The sequence below is a fragment of the Loa loa genome (assembly GCF_000183805.2).
Source record: "Loa loa unplaced genomic scaffold supercont3.135, whole genome shotgun sequence".
Classification (NCBI taxonomy): Eukaryota; Metazoa; Nematoda; class Chromadorea; order Rhabditida; family Onchocercidae; genus Loa; species Loa loa.
Window position 1 is genome coordinate 14,098 of NW_018108315.1, and position 18,129 is coordinate 32,226.

The 18,129-nt window shown below is 32.8% G+C and overlaps 3 protein-coding genes across 3 annotated transcripts; 2 read left to right on the forward strand and 1 right to left on the reverse strand.

Moving 5' to 3' along the window:
• Window positions 1–4,098: 4,098 nt before the first annotated feature.
• On the forward strand, window positions 4,099–7,022 carry LOAG_01095 (cuticlin 1; the record flags this gene model as incomplete). Its single annotated transcript, XM_020445644.1, has 8 exons — window positions 4,099–4,270; window positions 4,531–4,673; window positions 5,042–5,156; window positions 5,364–5,479; window positions 5,657–5,816; window positions 6,175–6,334; window positions 6,707–6,795; window positions 6,891–7,022. Coding segments are annotated over 8 exons (1,087 nt in total), but the record flags the coding sequence as incomplete, so codon positions are not given.
• Window positions 7,023–11,363: 4,341 nt separating this feature from the next.
• On the forward strand, window positions 11,364–11,792 carry LOAG_01096 (hypothetical protein; the record flags this gene model as incomplete). Its single annotated transcript, XM_003136636.1, has 2 exons — window positions 11,364–11,467; window positions 11,675–11,792. The coding sequence occupies 2 exons, from the start codon at window positions 11,364–11,366 to the stop codon at window positions 11,790–11,792; spliced, it is 222 nt and encodes a 73-aa protein (XP_003136684.1).
• Window positions 11,793–12,658: 866 nt separating this feature from the next.
• On the reverse strand, window positions 12,659–16,961 carry LOAG_01097 (nicotinic acetylcholine receptor alpha subunit; the record flags this gene model as incomplete). Its single annotated transcript, XM_020445645.1, has 13 exons — window positions 16,732–16,961; window positions 16,129–16,405; window positions 15,798–15,890; window positions 15,529–15,590; window positions 15,069–15,197; window positions 14,826–14,901; window positions 14,563–14,670; window positions 14,342–14,445; window positions 14,155–14,261; window positions 13,691–13,828; window positions 13,369–13,452; window positions 13,031–13,195; window positions 12,659–12,799 (listed from the first exon to the last, which is right to left on the reverse strand). Exons 2-13 carry the CDS (start codon window positions 16,161–16,163, stop codon window positions 12,659–12,661), a joined length of 1,242 nt encoding a protein of 413 aa, XP_020303917.1. The 5' UTR covers window positions 16,164–16,405; window positions 16,732–16,961.
• Between the last annotated feature and the right edge of the window lie 1,168 nt (window positions 16,962–18,129).

Below are 18,129 nucleotides of genomic sequence, written 5' to 3' on the forward strand. Positions count from 1 at the left end.
TGGCTGACATGTGACATGACAAGTTCTTATGCCTATTCCACTTTTTTTTTTCTTTGTTTATTTGGGAATGTGAACCGAAATTAAATCCTGTCCTAAGTAAATAGAGGTTTTAGCGAGCTATTCATCAAGAGTACCAATTAAAACAAAATTACTGATTAGTGTGATGATTTTGGGCACATGAAAATTTTCGTCTTGTTTGACCGCACCGGTGAGAACGGCAAATGAGTAACAAATTCACGGAATGAAAGCATTAGAATATCGAATCCAGCAAAATTGTAATGGTGAGAGGGAATGAAGAGAGCAGAATGTCGGGTTGGTAGCGAAGAGATAAATGCATCCATTCGAACGGGAATTGCACAAATTTACTCCAATATCCGTTTTTGGGATTCTAATCACCAACATATATCAATGCCAATTTTCCAGTGACAGTGCCGAATTGAGTGGTAGAGATACACCACGCATACAGGCTCTCTCGTCTTTTTATCCTTTTCGATTTGCTCTCAATCCTTCATTGAAATCACAAAAGGTGCGCCATCCTAAATGTTATTTTCATCTTGTTTTTACTTCCTGCTTCCTTTTCCAAAAACTTCCTTTTATTCAGATATGGATCAAAAATTTCATCAGAAAATAACCATGTAGAATATTTTGTATCTTCGTCCCTTCTTTTCCTCCTATTACAATTTATTATCAGTTCTATATCATTTTGCATTTTCTTTCCATTTCTATAATTCTTTTTTGTATATTACGACGACAAGGTTAAAGCATTTAAGGCGAAACTAATAGAATGCATAATTACTAGACTTTTGACCAACGGATGTTTGGCAAATGGAAATAATGGAAATTATACAATTTCTTAATGTAACTAGGTTTCTTCGATTGTTTGAAAGCGCTTGACAATAGTAAGCGACAATCAGTTTCATTTCCATATGTATGAAAATTCAATAAATTGCGTTGCTTAAATACCATTCTTATTTTTAATAGCTAATTTCATAAAAGTAGGTGGAACTCAATACTTATTAAAGAGAAGTCATAGAAGAACGAACTTCATAAAAAATTTTTGAACTTCATGAACCTTCATAAAGAAAAACGGTGCAGTTGAGATCCAGAAACTTACGTTTATATTATCTGGATACTCGTATCTTTTCTCTTTCCTCTTCTCATCTTCTTAGGACTATTATGCATGCAAAAATTTTTGCTTTTTGTATCATGTAGAAGCAAAAATTTTTGCTTTCTGTATCATATAGATTAAAGATCGTCAAAGATGGTCATGATGAGCAACTGAGAAGCAGGACATGTTTTTAGAAAGTTCAACAACCACAGAAATTAAACCTTTTCGTTTTTCAACAGTCACAGAAATTAAACCATGAATCAAGATACCGTTGTATAATTGTTCCTGAGGCAAGGACTGCGTAATCCGAAGCTTCCAATTTTTTTGGATTTTTTTTAGCATAAACAGGGAGATGGGAATGAATAGTTAGTTATTTGACCATAATTAAGAACAGTTAAATATTTGCAGTTTCTAATCCCACTTTCTGAACTTATTTGGATGAAATTTGTACTTTCGAAGATATTTTAAAACATGGAATGGAAAAATGAGTGGCGCGGATAAAACTATGCAGCAGCTGAAAAGAGCATGTGATAGTACAACGCATGCACTCGTTTTTTTCTGTTTTTTATTTTTTAATTTTTTGGAATTTCTTTCAGATGTCACGTGATTTAAAACTTTCCACGTATGTAGATATTAATAACTGTCTGATTAAAGGAGGAATTTGAAGGAAGGATTGGTAGGTTGTATTTGAAATGTTTTCTGGAGATCATAATTCAGTATTATACAGTGCTGTTAGTTATTCTTCGAGCTGCTTATTAAACATGCCAAGCAAATTTAAGATAGTACCCAAGGGTACAAGATATGAATTGTCTATAATAAAATGGAAGCATCAAATTTTGTAAGCCTAAGCCAGTACTAAAGAAGTATTGGGAATGCTTATGGCTATTACAATTTGGTAAAATCTGGACTCAAAACAGGTGAAAATACCAGGGTTAGGTAGAAAAAAATTCAATAAGAAATGAAAGTTTTGGATCACCCATAAGATTTCCATAAAAAGTACAACTTTTAATAATTTCTAAAGTATCCATGTAGACACCAATAAATTTAACCTTCCATATGCTTCTGAAAACATTCTTCGATGGGATTTCGAGCATTTTATAGAAGTCATTTCATTAAATTTCATTTGTTTCGAAGAATTTGTGAAGCTTTCTGTTCCAACAATTCAACTTTCCCTATGCTTCTAAAAGCATTTACCAGTTGGGAGATAGTAGTCTTTTTTCATACACTGATTATTTACTGGAAAACATAATGTTTGCACTTTACTCAAATGTATTTATATATAAAACACTTAATCATCGCTTAACTATGATCCGAAGTTTTTAAGAAGGATTGGATTTTTTTAAGGCCAGTTTCAATTATTTTTCAGAGGAAGAAGAGCATTTGTCGATGCGTGTATCATTCACTTTAACAATCTTCACAGCATTAATGGCAAGTGTTATACTCCATTATTCGTAATACTGGAAAAACTTTTGCCAGTTGAGATATAATGGTTAATTAATTGGAAAATCCTTACAGTTTTCTTATGTTTCGAAATTAATGTTGGAAAGAAGTGTGATAAAGAAAAAGTACTTGAAATGGCGACATAATTAATTTGATGTTTAGTGTTTACAATGAAAGAATAACACCAACTTTTCACTCTGGTTTAGAAACTCTGGAAAACGGAATCACTATAACATTCTCATTTAACGTTTGTTTGTCCAGCGTGATGACCTAATTGTCCCCTACAATGACAATAAAGACAAATGAATGAGAGAAATATGGGCGAACTGACTTGATGCATCTACAAACAAACTAGCACGTATCACAGCAGTTCGAGCCATTACTTACAATATATGATTCTAATTATCCAGAATACATATTATGTCAATAAGAAAATCCCAATGAGGAATCACTGAAATAAATGTTGATAATTGTTCTTGGATGGATATCTTCAGTTTGTTTAATTCATTTACATTATTTAAAAAACAAACGATGGAAATATCACTTTTTGATTTAATAATATAAATTGTAATTTTGCCACATCCTAACAATAACAAAATTTGCATAATCAATTTTGTTTTTTTTATGTTTCGGAAACTTTTCAAAATTTGCGAGTCGTTTTCACAAAAATTTGTATAAATGAGCTACCTTCATAAATGAACATTTCAGTCACACTTTAATTATTTTTTTGCTCCATCATTTGGAACTAAACTAACTAAAATAATCAGTGGACACCTTTCCAAATGAACTAAACGACGACCTTTCATACAAGAATGAGATATCACAAAAGCTGGAAAAGATGAATGCATCAGTTTTGCTCAGTCTTCTCAGAATGAAGTTCTCCTAATCCAACAACCTTTATCGCCAACAGAATTGGAAATGCAAAATGCTCCATGTCGATTTCCAAGCCAAATATTCTACTTTCCACCACTCTATGGAGCTTAAATACATGAAAGAAAGGCAATGAAATACATAAATTTTGCAGAACAACATCAAAACCAGCATCTCGGACAACGGTATTCTCGGTGAACCAAATGTTTACTGTGGCGATAATTATATCGAAGTAGGTCGATATTAGTTATTAAATTTAATTGGATTTTCAGTGCAGAAGTTTGTTAGTTCGAGGAGCAGAAAGAACTGGTCTATACTTCATTTTAAACTAGTGAAATAAATGTCATTGTGCTTCCCTTTTCATATTTTCAGGATTTCTCCGTTTTGAATTATATCATATTGTTTTCGCTTCAAAAACGTGACTTCATCCAAGAAAAATGAAAAAAGTAGACGCAGCCATGTTTGAAAAGAAATTTTCAGTTGGGAACTTGTTTTAAAAATAAATTGTTCGGTGGGACAGTACTTTTAATCACAGTGCCAAAACCTTTCATTATATGTTTATATAGCAAACTATGCTAAAAAGTTCATTCTAAATTTCGAATTCGAATTCCGATATGGAAAAAAATATGAATTCTATTCTGTCAAAAAAGGAATCTTCTACTTTTCATTCATGACTACAGTATTAAGGTGCAATTTGAAACACGGAGTACTTTCAAAGGACTGATATTTGTGGAAGATCACTTAGCGGATCCGTCATGTCGCTCAACTTCTGCTGAAAACGTGAATGGTAAAGGACGAAATGCATCCATTAGACTTGGATTCAAAAGTTGTGATGTTGAGAGAAGGAGATCGGTAGGATCTGCAATTTACCAAACAATTCAAAGAGGCAATTTATGTATTGCATTAACAAAACAATTACTTTTATTATAATAATACGAAAATTTTTCAATTCTGTTATTGATATATCTACACAGCTTGATAAAGCACTTAAATTGCTGAAGCAGGTAAAAATTATTTTGAAATAGCATTCTTTTCGTAAAGTTGATTATCTAGTTTTTGACTAGTATTTTACTTCTTTTCCGTATTAGAAACTTCAAATTTTTCTTTCTCAGAGTAACCCACGTGGTTTATATATTACAACATCACTATTTCTGGCATTTCAACCTGATTTTCTCACCAAAATTGACCGTGTTTATGTGGTGCAGTGTTTATATATGGAAATGGAAAAAATTTTCGAGAAACAAATACAAGTAAAGTACGTTGATCAGATGTCGTTAATACTGAAAATCAAAACTAACACCATCTATCTACGAATTTTTTACTTTAACAGTTCTTGGTTATTTCAAACCATTCCAAAAAATAGTAATTCTTTACAGCAAAAAACACAAGCTCGGGCTCTTGTTATTAATCATTTCTTTATGATATGCAAATTAGGCTAGATTTGATTGTTTGCTGTAATAAATTTGCACTTTTTTTGCGGAAAAAGGAAGCAGAAAATGAAAACACAAATGTTAGGTATAGCTTATTTTCGTTAAGAATTTGAGCTCGTATTTACCCGTTGTTTTTCTGTTGCAACAACTAATTTAACACTTTCACACTCTTCTAATAATTTTTAAATTTCAGGATGAATCCTCCTCCACTTCAAACCGAGCAAGTAGCGATGCCAATGTGTAAATACGAGATTCTTGATGGATCGCCAGCTGGACCACCAGTATTTTATGCTGTCATTGGACAGATGGTGAGCTTCAGCAAACCATTTTTCGCAATATTAGTTGTTTGTTTCATACTCCAAAAACGAGGCAAAATCATATCTGTTTTTGTTGCTGCAATAAATTACTTTCAGTCTGCTACTTTGCTTATGCGATTCGGAAAGGGTCAGGAGGCTTTGCGACTTGTCACCTCCGATGATTTTGCTAATCTAGAAACATAAGTGACTTTAATTTAGGTTTATCACAAATGGACATGTGAAACGAACACCGAAAATCAGTTCTGTATGATGGTGCACAGTTGCTTTGTGGATGACGGTAACGGTGATCGAGTTCAGCTGATTGATGAGCAAGGGTAACGTTGATTCTTGAAATGCAATGGTTTTAATGGACAGTTCCTCTCTCCTCATAAAATTGTGAAGAATGAAGTTCAAAATGACGAAAAACTGAATAATTAGATTTTAGATTTTCTAATATTTAGAATGGTGACTGTTTCGGAAATGAAGTATTATAGCTTGTTTTCCTAATGCAGATGTGCGAAAGACAAATATCTACTGCAAAATCTGGAATACGTGTCAGATTTAATGGCGGGTAAAGAAGCGCATGTTTATAAATATGCCGATCGACAAAGTTTATTCTTCGATTGCCAAATATCAGTGACAGTAAAAGAACCGAATCAGGAATACTGCTCCGTATCTACCAGTTTTTTTAATGAGTTTTTGAATTTCGTTCAGTAAACAAATATCTGTCTTTGAATAATGTTACATGAAGATGCCTTAAAAATATTAATTGTTGGAGCAAACATTCAAACTAATGTTTTCAGCAGTTTCTTAAATCAGATCTCGTTGACAGAGAAATGTCAAGAATATGGTGTGAACATTTCCAATTACTTTATCTTTTGCCGATTACAAGGAAAAATATCTGGAATTTAATAATTTTTTTCACTTAACTTTAATTGAATTGAAATCTCAAACTACAAGAAATTGAAGAGAGTTAAGATAAGGCTATTCTGATGGGTGATAAGAAAATTGGAGGATGTCTCGTTTCTAGATTCCAACTTGTCCAGAGCCATCAAGGCGAAAGCGTCAGACTTCATTGCAGCCAGAACCACTAATGAAAGGAAGTCAGACTTTGTCATCCTTTGAAAATATTTCTCAAGCAAAGGAACAAACGTCAGTGGAGAGCAATGGAATAATAACATTTAGTAAAAGTATTGTTTACCATTTCACTTAACTATCTGAACCTCTTGCATTTAATCTATCTAAAAATTCATGTTTAAAAAATCTTTTTATTGCTTCATCATTATTTAAGCAATAAAGTTTCTGGTGTGAAATTCATACATTAGTTTGTGCATTAATGGACTTAAGTTAATTAGCTAATGAGCTTGATCAATTGGTTTTTCATAGGCAACTTTATCACAGACAGTCTGATAGTTTTCAGCCTTTGCAAAATAAGATATAAAACATGCAAATTATTGATGAATTTCGTTTTTCAACAGATTGACATTTCTGTGCTATGATTTTATCTACGCAATTTTTGTACAAGTTATCTTCTGTCAACAAGTAACGAATCAGTATTACAGAAGAATATGAATTGGAAATGAAGTTTAACCTTCGACAAGACCAAAATGAAAAAGTTCGCTGGTTTAATGGAAATGTCAATGTCTACCAGGTCTCTTTTATAGTCAACTTTGATTTTCTATGCAAATGGATCCCCAAACGGCCAGGAGAAATGTGTTTCTCAGTTTTGAAGGGAATAATTTCCAGGATATGCTCTGCATGTCATCACTTGGCCTCGGTACAATTGCAGCAATGAATTTAATTATGATCTCAACATCAGCTCTATTTTTCTATGGCAGTTGCAAGTATTCATTATGTAGAACAATGGATCAAATGTAAACCTCACTGTGAAATCAAAGTTCTCAGCATTCTGGAAAGGTCTCAAACTTCTTAACTTCGCATACTCAGTTGTTCCGATGTCGATATTTAAATATTTGCTTGGACTTGCAGAAAAATTTCTATTTCACTTTATGAAGTTTACACTTAAAGATTTCCGAGGCACTTTCTTTCATGAATAGCTGTAAAAATATTGTTGTAAATTTTATATTTCCATCACTAACCGTTTTGATATGTGACAATTTCTCTTTCCGCATAATGCGAAATTTGTGATGGGTTCAAGTTTTTGAATTATAGGGCCCAAAAATTTCCTTAAATAATGAAGGAAAATGTGCACTAAAATATTCATTTAAAAAAAAATTTATCGAACCTTATGCAGATCACTTGACACACTCAACCAAAGACAACATATATTTGATTATTTTTGCTAACAGTAATCCATTACACCTCATAGACAAGGAATTAACATCTTCTAAATTATCATTACTTATCAAAAGATAGTCGATTTCGCTAACTTTAGCAGAGAATTGTCAGTTGACACACAACATATTCATTCGTTTTTTTAATACCCATAATCAATTGACATTCAAATTAAGAGAAAAATGCAGTATTTATGTGATCTTAGGCGGAATAATTTATAAAATTATTTCCATTTATATTCAAAGTTTCTATTTGCAGTAAGAGTAAAAAAAAAAGTTTCGTGAAAGTTCATATGCAACTTTTCCATTTTTAATCACAGTGTTTTCTGCATTGGGCTAAGAATTCAACAGATCATGCTTATAATTGTAATATGGTTTGAGAGCGTGTAGACCAAAGACTATTGTTTCATTTTCAGTAAGTGTGCATTAGATATGAATTTAATTAACAACTTCCACGATTGTAAAAGCAATTTCATTGTATGTCATATTTAACATTCATTGTCTTTTTGCTACCACAAGTTTTAACTTTAAAAAAAACGTCATTTTTCGGAAGTTTTTAAGGGCGATTTCTCAAATATGAGGATGTTTTCATCAATGTTAATTTATTTTTAAGTAGCCATGCAGTTTACTTCATGTTGCATTGATTGGTCAAATGTAAGAAATAATTAAAAAATCAGTTATCGGAAGTATACCACAGGCTGAAGTTTTCCTGGCAATTTCCTGAACCGTATTCTTTTATTCAAGAAGGATTTGAAACTTATAAGGTTATGATAAAGTGAGGCATTGCGGTTACCATTCATTTATTGGATTAAGAGTGTGAAGTCAATTTACTTTTCAGCGAAATAAATTATTCCAATTTTAATTAAGTACCTTAATTATTCGCCATTTTATCATATAGATTTTTACCCAAGATCGCCTTTCGTGTTTTCTCATATTCGCTAGCTAGAAACAACTATCTGTGTTGAAACTTATGAATTTCAGACTAACAGCACAAGGAAACCCAAGATTGCTAATAAAAGGTAGGTATCCACTGAACAGATATAAACCTCAGTTTCAAAGATAAGTTTAATGTGAACAGTATCAGTAATAGTTGTATAATATTAGTTATTTCTTTTCAAGATTTAGACTTAGTTATAATCCATGATATAATAATATCATGTATAATCCATAATCCATTTCATCATATGGTAGATGAGATAGTCTTTCTTAAACACAATGACCCCTAATTCACATTTGCTGCAATGACCAATAGTTATAATAGTTTTATGAGAAGCTTACGAGCTTTTAAAATTGATGCGTCAAAATCTTGCCAATGAATTCTGTAATGTATCTGTAGCATATTCTTTTAAAATACACAGCAATTATGACTGTAATATGGCTTGAAAGCGCGCAGATCAAATACCTTTCTTAAATAGAGAAAATATGCGCCTACCAATTATGATTATGGACCAGTCAACATTAATAGTTTAGAAAGATTTTTAAGAAACCTTAAATAACTTCCGAAATTTCAACGAACTTCCAAGAATAATTGCTAAGAGCAAAATTAGCAATGCAATATTACAAGTTTTGTACGCTTCAACAAGTAGGCAATACCATCCTAATTTTTAAACTCGATTTGATTTCACATGAGAAAATGAAATAAAAAGGATGAATGTGATAATTACGGATTAAGCCAAATATCACTGGTTCACCATTACAGCTATTCATACAAGACAGTTTGAATAAAAGAAATTTTGAATTTTGAATTTCGAAATTTTGAATAAAAGGAATATCAATAATCACCTACAGACTTTCTGTTGTGAGACAGCTAACGTCAAGCAAGCTTATAAAATATGAAATAAGCTCTAAGCTACGGATCTTACCAACGCTATCCATTCGTTTCTTTTTTAACTTTCGAATTTGCGTCATCATTTTCTTGTTAAGGGATTAACCAACTAAAAACATGTCTGGTAACTGACAGATCTAATGTCTATTTGGAATGAAAATGGACTCTTATGCAGATTTCCAGGAAAGACCATTGGAGTTTCGCAGAAATCTTATCCATGCGAATTTTAGTGCTTCTGACGTCAGTGAGTTTTTTTTGACTGCTTAGAATTTTATGTTCAGCCGTTGAGTCAGAGAGATGAACAACAATCTGTTTTTAGCTACTTTTTCTACCTTTCAAATGATCAGTGGTACAATTTATTCAGATATAAGAATTTCGCACATAATATACAGCTTATAAATTATTGCAGTGCCACTTAATAGCTAATATCAGGAATCAAGCCTTATGGTCAAATGAAACATGTCCTCAATTTTTCTGTCATTCATGTCGTTTAATGTATGTCATTTTCTAGCGATATAACGAAGAGGGAAGAGGGAATACACAGGTTTTATTTCCGTCATCATGGCAGCCACTTTTGTGATGGCATAGATACCTATGCAACCAAAACTGCTTTGGTAAGATTTTTTTGAGAGTTAGCACCATTGTTGCACATTTTGTGATTTGAAGAACAGAATGGTTTTTAGGCGTGAACATTAGCACTAGCTTTATATAAGTTGGCGCAATTTAATGATAATGTTTTGGAAATCTATGTAAGTGACCACTAGTATTTGTTTCTTACAATAATTTATTCCAACCACTTCAAACTGCTACATTCATTCAGCAAGGAAATATGGCAGCACAAATATTATAATAATATGAAGTGTATACTGCAAAACATGTGATTTACATTTTGAGCTCGACTATCACGAAGATAGCAGAACAGATCATTTTTACATATAAGGGTGTCATGCACTTGACAAGCAGTGGAATGGATTTTAGCATTACTGCTGCGCTTAACAGATGCGACATTGACTTCATTAATCCAGAAAGTTATTGTTCCTACATCGGACTACGCATTTATAATAGCGACGATATGGAAATAATACTGGACTGAACTGCGGCACTTTCTATATTTCGCAATAGTGTTATAATATTGAGATTTATCACAATTCAATTCATTCTTAATTGTAAATTTGCATCGTAAATTAACAACAAGGACATTTCAAAAGTTGTTATCCGAATCAAATAAAAATGACTGGAACACACAATGGCTTCCATTAAAATAGTGATAAATGTTATAATGCGGTTGGCTCGCTTGACATTGCCTTATTTTTGGAACAAATAACAGCCAAACGACAATTAACCACTTCAACGAACATTCAAAGAAAATGGCGAGCCAAATGGAAAGATTTTGTTCGAAAGACCGATTTCTTCAAATCTAATGGTGTTGATGGTTTGTGGAGGTATGCATTTACATCAAATTTATTTTTTAAAAATAAATGAGTAAGGCTCGCTTCAGCAGAACGAATTCATTATAATCAAATGCACGAGTTTTATGGACAAAGTAAAATCAGCTACAGATATTATGGACATCACTATACTTGGCATGGCAATGAGACCTTTCCGCTGCATATTCAAATGTTCGGTTTTCTGTGTGTGGTTACGCTTTATGCAATCTATGGGCTTAAAAAAGTGGAAGTTGTAACTGACAGAAGTACGGTTATCGTTTGTAATCAATAATGAATGTTTTCCTGTTCTGATGTTCGCCGAGATCCATCAGAATTTGGGGTAATCCATTAAACCGCGTTTGTCATACTCGCATCTGTGACGCGGCCGTTCAGCATTATAAAAAAATTCAGAATGCTGGTAGTTCGATTGTATGTGTTAACCGACCATCTTGCAGAATGGTTCTTGGTTTCGATTGCATGTCTTCAGTTTTGTCCTTAAAATGTAAATGAAAAAGTGGAGATGGAAGCAAGACCTTAAACAATACCATAGCGTGTCAGAAAGTGATTTTCTAGAGATTCCGCAGCTAAATCCTGATCATATTGGGAGTTTTTTCACGGATCATAATTGGTCTTAAAATTTTACATTATAATTAATTGTCGGTCACGTTATGTCATGATAGCATTTGGTTGCTTTTTCGCTCCAGGTTGGAAAGGAGGTAACCGAGAATTCCTGTGGTATGCAATTGAAGACCGATTTAACCATGAATATGCTTTCGTGTATGTTACCATTTGCTTCGATCACCAATAATTTGCAGAAAATTAAAGTCGCATAATAATTACAACTGTGTGAGAGAAGACCATAAATTTAATACATCAATTTTATTTCTATTATTTGAAGAAATTTTGAGGTGGAATACCTCTATGAAATAAATGACTGACTGACATTCAAATTTTCAAAGTAGTGCGATTCATAATTTGTTTAAGATGGGAACCATTCAAGGAATCGAAACCACCGAAACTCTTATTAATGAGAGGATTACAAAGGGAAATGTGGGCTGCAGCATTGAAACGTGGTACTTGGTTCCTGGCTCCTGAGGACTAATTTGGAAATGAAGAGTCTTTTTGTTGCTCTCGTCTACTTCCTTCAATTGTATGTCATCATTTCATACTGTTTTGCCCGACACAGAAAACAGTATTTGGTTGATCTACCTTCGTGATTGCTTGTCTCTTCATTTAACTATCAGTCAACTTGCTCTATTCAGGTATCTCCGAAAAAAAGTCACTAACAACTTATCTCATGAAATTTTCTTTGTAATGGTTTCCATGAATTCCTGCTCTTAGTTTTTCCATATGGAAGCTATTTTGAAATTGGTTATTACAATATTAACAGAAAGAAAATTTACAAAAATACCGTATTCCTCTTAACTCAAGTCTTGTCTTACGGACTTGAGAATAAGGTTCAAAAATCTTGGCTTGAAAATTTGATAGATGTATTAATCACTGAATGAATCTGCAAATTAGTAACTCTTATTATATACGTTGAAAGAACAAATGAATCGTGTACTCGCAGTTATTGATAATAAGCCATTTTATCGATATATACTTATAAGCAGAAAAAATCTGGAAATGAAATAATTTTATCAAACAAATGTTTGCAACGAATATCAGTCGATATCAAAACAGGTTTCACATTAACTTGGTTCGTATTGCTCTAAGAAATCTAATAGCATTCTTGAACTATTATCCATGATCTAATTACGGTAGATTCATAATCTAATTACTGCTCTGATTGAAACTTCTGAAATCGGGGAATTCCACAATCCGGAGGATATCCTAAAGTGTATTTAGCAAAGTCAAGATGCGTTTTCCTAAAAGTAGTAGGAAATTGCATGCAGAGGGTGTAAAGTGTAGGAATAAACACTTTTTCTTAAATTTTTGAAATATAAAAAGTGCTAGACAACTATTTCATCACGCCAATGCAATAGTTGTGTCATAAATGGTTGGTGCTCGCAGTATGATGACAATGCTGCCGATCATACAAGCTGTTGTAAACAGTATGAGGAATAATCGATCCATCACGACGGATATGTATTTCCAGTCCTCGATTATCTAAATTTCGGTAGTTCTTTTTTCAATTTATGTAAATAACCTCATAATGATTGGGACAATTAAAAAGCACCGGTCTCATAAGTTAGATTAGTCGTGGACTTCAGGAAGAGTAAATATACTAGCTTCATTTCAACAAAAAATTATTTAGCTTACTCACGATTCTTTTGAACAACTGATAGAATAACAGAGCGTTTTATCTGTAACATTGAAAATAAAAACAAATGGATGAACCTGTTGGCCACTTTTATCATCCTTCATTTGACTGGCAATAAATGTTACACTATCAACGGCACTCATCACCGGTGTCAGTTCTTTTTGGAGGCTGGCAAAACTACTACCGTCATGACTTCTCATTGTACAAAATGATGATCGATAAGTCGGAGATAAGAAATCCATCTACAATAACTTTCCGGCACAGTTTCCGGATAAATTTTTATATGCATAGAATTCCAGTAATAACATTTATTGCTGGAGTAGGTAGAATCACAATCTGTTTGTTAAAATAGTAATAATATTAACAATGGTATAGAAAAATTTTTTTTTGATTTAGTCAATATAACTAACGATACCTGTTCAAATAAAGCAGAAACTGTGTGATCACGTGGTCGACTGAAATTTGATAACCTTCTATCAGGCCGTTTGGGAGTAATGAACTGAAAAGTTGAATCCATTATGTGATTGTAGTTAAGTTTACTGGCACTTATTACCAGCTATGCTGTTTGAAATATCAACATTAAGGTACAGCAGTGTTACATATGTCAATCATTTGTCAGTCTTGCCTTCCACTTTTTTAGTTTAATGTACTGAGAAAGCATTCAAGCAGCGAAACACAGCGATATACTGCACTATTCTATATTATATTATAATACATGAAATAAAGGGGAAACAAACGGTGCTAGTAGAACTGTTTTTGATGATTTTTATTGGTGATGGTCGTCTCATCAAAAGATATTTGGGTAAAAATTCAATAAAAATTTTTTTAGTCCATTCTGGCATCGTATGAGTTGAAGGGGATCGGAAGTGTACATTCTGTAAGATCAATATTTAAATTAAATAAATATATAAAGGGATTTTGATAACAACGCAGTATTTGAGGGAGAATATAGCATTAGTTATCTCACATTAGAAAAGTTCCTTTCGACTTCATACGTCAGTGACTTAAAAATAAAACTCCAGTTTTTAAATAATTGCTTTTTTTTCCTGAATGCTTTAAGCACCATTAACATGAACTGCAACGAACAGAGATATAAAATGAAATCTTTTAATATTTCATATCATTCTTCATGAAGTTGACAAAACTGATATAAGTTCTATTTTATTTCAAATTACTGCATTTGTTGTGAAATTGGACATACCAGTGTTATAACTGTAACGATAACAGATAAAGTAACTAGTACCATTGTAAATAATAGATATTTACCAATAAGAGGTATTACGAGTGAAGTTGAGGGTATTATTTCCACTGCAACAAGTATTTCCGTTAATTCCTAAGCAACAATCCATTTCGTTAAATTCAGCTTTGAATTTATATTGAAAGCTTACCGAGCAACAGGAAAAATATAGTGAGTGAAATAAGTATATTGAGGCAAAGCGATATTTTCTCACCACCATCCGAAGGCAAGTAGAACACTAGCACCGTTAAAAAACTGAAAAACTACAACTATGAGCTAATAAATACAAATAAGCAATTTTAAGCAGTACTTCAACAACATTATAAGTTTTCTATCGATGAATCTTCGCTATGTCTTATAATGATGTATTACTTGATGCTGACGATTGGGAAGATCAGGTAGACGATATAAAATAGCGTCTTGCGCCGCAAACGTATCTCGTATGTCAGATCGATGAAAGGAGATTCACAGCATGGATATCTGAACTTGATGCATACATAACTGTTTACAGATTCAACAGCTTTCAAGAGAGATAACTGTAAAGTATGTAGTCTAGAAAAATGACTTATTTCTTTCACCAAAAGTGTGCAAATATTGCAATTACATCATCAAAAGTAGCATACCATTGCCATTACCTTTTTAAATGACGTTTACCCGGTACGCCAAGTATATCCCATTCAACACTTGGATAGTAATCACTTAGATCAATTCCTGAAATTTAAATTTGATTTCAGAAATGGAAGTATCAGCAGGCATAAGATAAATATTTTAGCTTTCCTTCAAGTTCTTCTATAATAATTTTTTTTCTGACAACATTATTTAATTGGTCTTTCTATTTCGACAATTCTGTACTTGTATTCATAAGTAAAATGTACGACCTTCATCAACAATCCATACAATTTCGTCATATTGACCATCAAAACCAAGCATTGTTTCTGTTTCTTCCCTTTCACTATGTGAATCTCTATGTTGTAAATCAACTTCTAGACCACCATAAGTCCAGGAACCTATAAACCAATCGAGAAAAGAAACGTTTTTTTAAATGTATTCAATTCACTTTCATAGTTCATGCCACTTCTGTCATATTCTGAGAACGGAATTATATCCATTGACAAACAATAAGACTCCATGAATTTCGGACCTGTAGACCTCAATAATTACATTCCAGATTGCTATATTCCATACACTTCCATATAAATTTCAGAATCAGTCGCTGATTTATTGGACTGATTTTTTCATAGTATTGATTGATTTTTGAAATGATGAGAAAGTTTTCAAAAATAAAATTGGTAATTTTTTACAAATTTAAAATGACAAAATAACAAAATTTCATCTCACCAAATTTCATTTCACACGTTTGTATATCGAAAGGAAACCATTCCACATCTATTTGGCACATGCTGGAACAAAAAGCTAAGCTTTTTGAAATAAACTTTGAAATTGTCTCCTTGAGGTGACCAGTACTTACTCCATTACTTTTGTCCGAAATTTTTCCTGCGAATTCTTAGAGAAGAAGTATTTTATATGTTTTATCCAATGAATCCCATTAATTTCCAATATTTTATTGTTGAGTAAAATTTCATGTGATGGATTTTGAATATGAAGACCTTTTGTAAATAGCAGGAGGTGACCATTCGACAGTACCATTGGGCGACAATTTTGCTTTTGTCATTATTGACACTTGATAATTACCATCTGCGCTAAAACCGATTCACGGAAACATTATCAAACACGTGGCTGCCTTGAAAAAGTGGGGTAGTGATTGATAAGATTTATACTATCACATTTTTTTTTACCAACTTTAGGGGAATTAGTTTAAAAACATAAGTAAATGCAGTAGAAGCATATTAATATTTTATTTATCTATTCATGCGATGCATTTTTATCATTTAGGAAATTTGATTTTATCTGGAAAAAAGAAACGGTTGAGAAACATACTTGTTGTAGAGAACAATGTCCGGTAGCCAAATCATGTCGGCGGGCACGTACAATACAGTGACTCCGCCGTAATCTGCCGGATTCCACTTTAATTTGTGATCAGTCCAGCTCGAAAAAAGTTTTTACAGTGAATATCATAAAAATCTCCATCACTTATGGTAAGATGGCTAACATGACATTATTAACAGTGAGTGATTTTTTAAAGAACTGGAAAGTGTGAAAAAGAAGTTACATGCTGCAGCCATACATTTGTCGTCATTATTTGATTCTTCTCATGCTAAAATAGTTCAAGTAAGTTTTGCAGGTAACTGGCTAAAAAGTAAATAATAAAAACAGGAAGAAAAAAGAAGCAGATAAGTTGCTGTTAAGTGAATAGCTTAGTTCAAATTCACGATTCCAATGTTTGTTTTAACTCATTCTTTTTTATCCTTGTTTTATTCTACCGCGCCTTTACTTATTTTGAAGCTTTTTCGAATGAATAAACTGTTATCATTTCCAATGCTGCACTTCATGGAACAAGGTGTCCTTGTTGATTAATCCTATCATAAAGAATTTGAGCCTATTCTACTAGCAGTACCGAAAAACAAATACGGCAAGACACACTACGTCAAGAAGCTGTGAAAGTTTCAATTTCAGTCGAACAATCAGAGTGTCAGTGTCATTTTCCACCGGCCTAACAAGCTTGTTGTAGTCTGCGAGAAGGTCCTCGATTAAGCGACCTGCATGTTGACCGCATTGTCCACCATTAGGCAAAAGCCATACTACTGAAACTGCCCAGCACGAGATCCCCAGGAACATCATCCGTCCATTCATTCTTCCACTGTTTCCATGCTTTGATTAAAGCACTGATTTGTATATATAGTTACAACGTTTGGAAATAGTCATCAATTATTCGTGATAATGAATTTTCACAAAACTAATGGAACAAAAGCCGTAGCTAGAGCAAGAAAAGATAGAAATATTGATTAGTTCTAGTAAAAGTTTGTTGGCTCTCGGCTAGTAGTACATTGCACGTAGATTATTATCATATCAATACATCATTTGCACAGATAAACTCAATGGTTTGTAAGAATTTTATGATGGTAAAAATCCCAAAATATAATTGCAGAATTCGGAGAATTTCGATTGAGTGGATGCTATAGTAAAATTGTTAAACAAATACATATGACATAGCATATCATACATACTGCGTATTAAATAAAAAGGATGATTAAAGATTAGCTGATTCAGTGCTTAATCATACTGACCGAGTACTAATTGGAAATGAAAAGGTTTTATGTTGGATTTCATTTCGAAGAAACAGCAAATATTTCGGTAAAGAAGGGGATAAGTTGAAGATTGGAAGAAAGTTAAGTAATAAACAAAATAGACAGATAATGAGGTAGTTGTTGACGAATGTTGGTGTAGCAAATGTTCTTTAAAAATTTTGCTAAACCTTTTCGAATAGAGAAATTGCTAAGCAATTAAAAAATGAGCGGAGGAAAGATGCAACACACTGATGAACAGTTTACAACCAAAGCATCGATCGATCAGGAAGTCATTTAGTTATCTGGATAACATCCACTTCGTAGATACGAGAAAAGATATGAAAGCTGTTTCGGCCATTAAGTTGAACGGATAGGAAGAATGATGGTCTAGTTTTCACAAAAAAAAATTAAAAATTTTAGACAACATATCCATTCATCCCCATACATTTCCCACACTGAGCATGCACAGAAAGATACCGTGATTTTAATAACAGCATGGAGATGAGGTATTTGCTTGCGAGTCATAATTAAACAATCCGAAACATTTACAGCCAAATTTGATCGGCCGACCGATGACTCGCGGATTATTTTTTATACACACTGAGATGTCATTTTTTTTGCTATGCCTTTTACCTAAAATCTGACTTATTCCTTCCTTTTTCCTTCTTTCCCTCCTACGAATCACCTACTTTTTCGAATCATTCCCACCTTTCTTTTGTTGGGAAATTACTAAATGAATTATTAAAATGAGGGA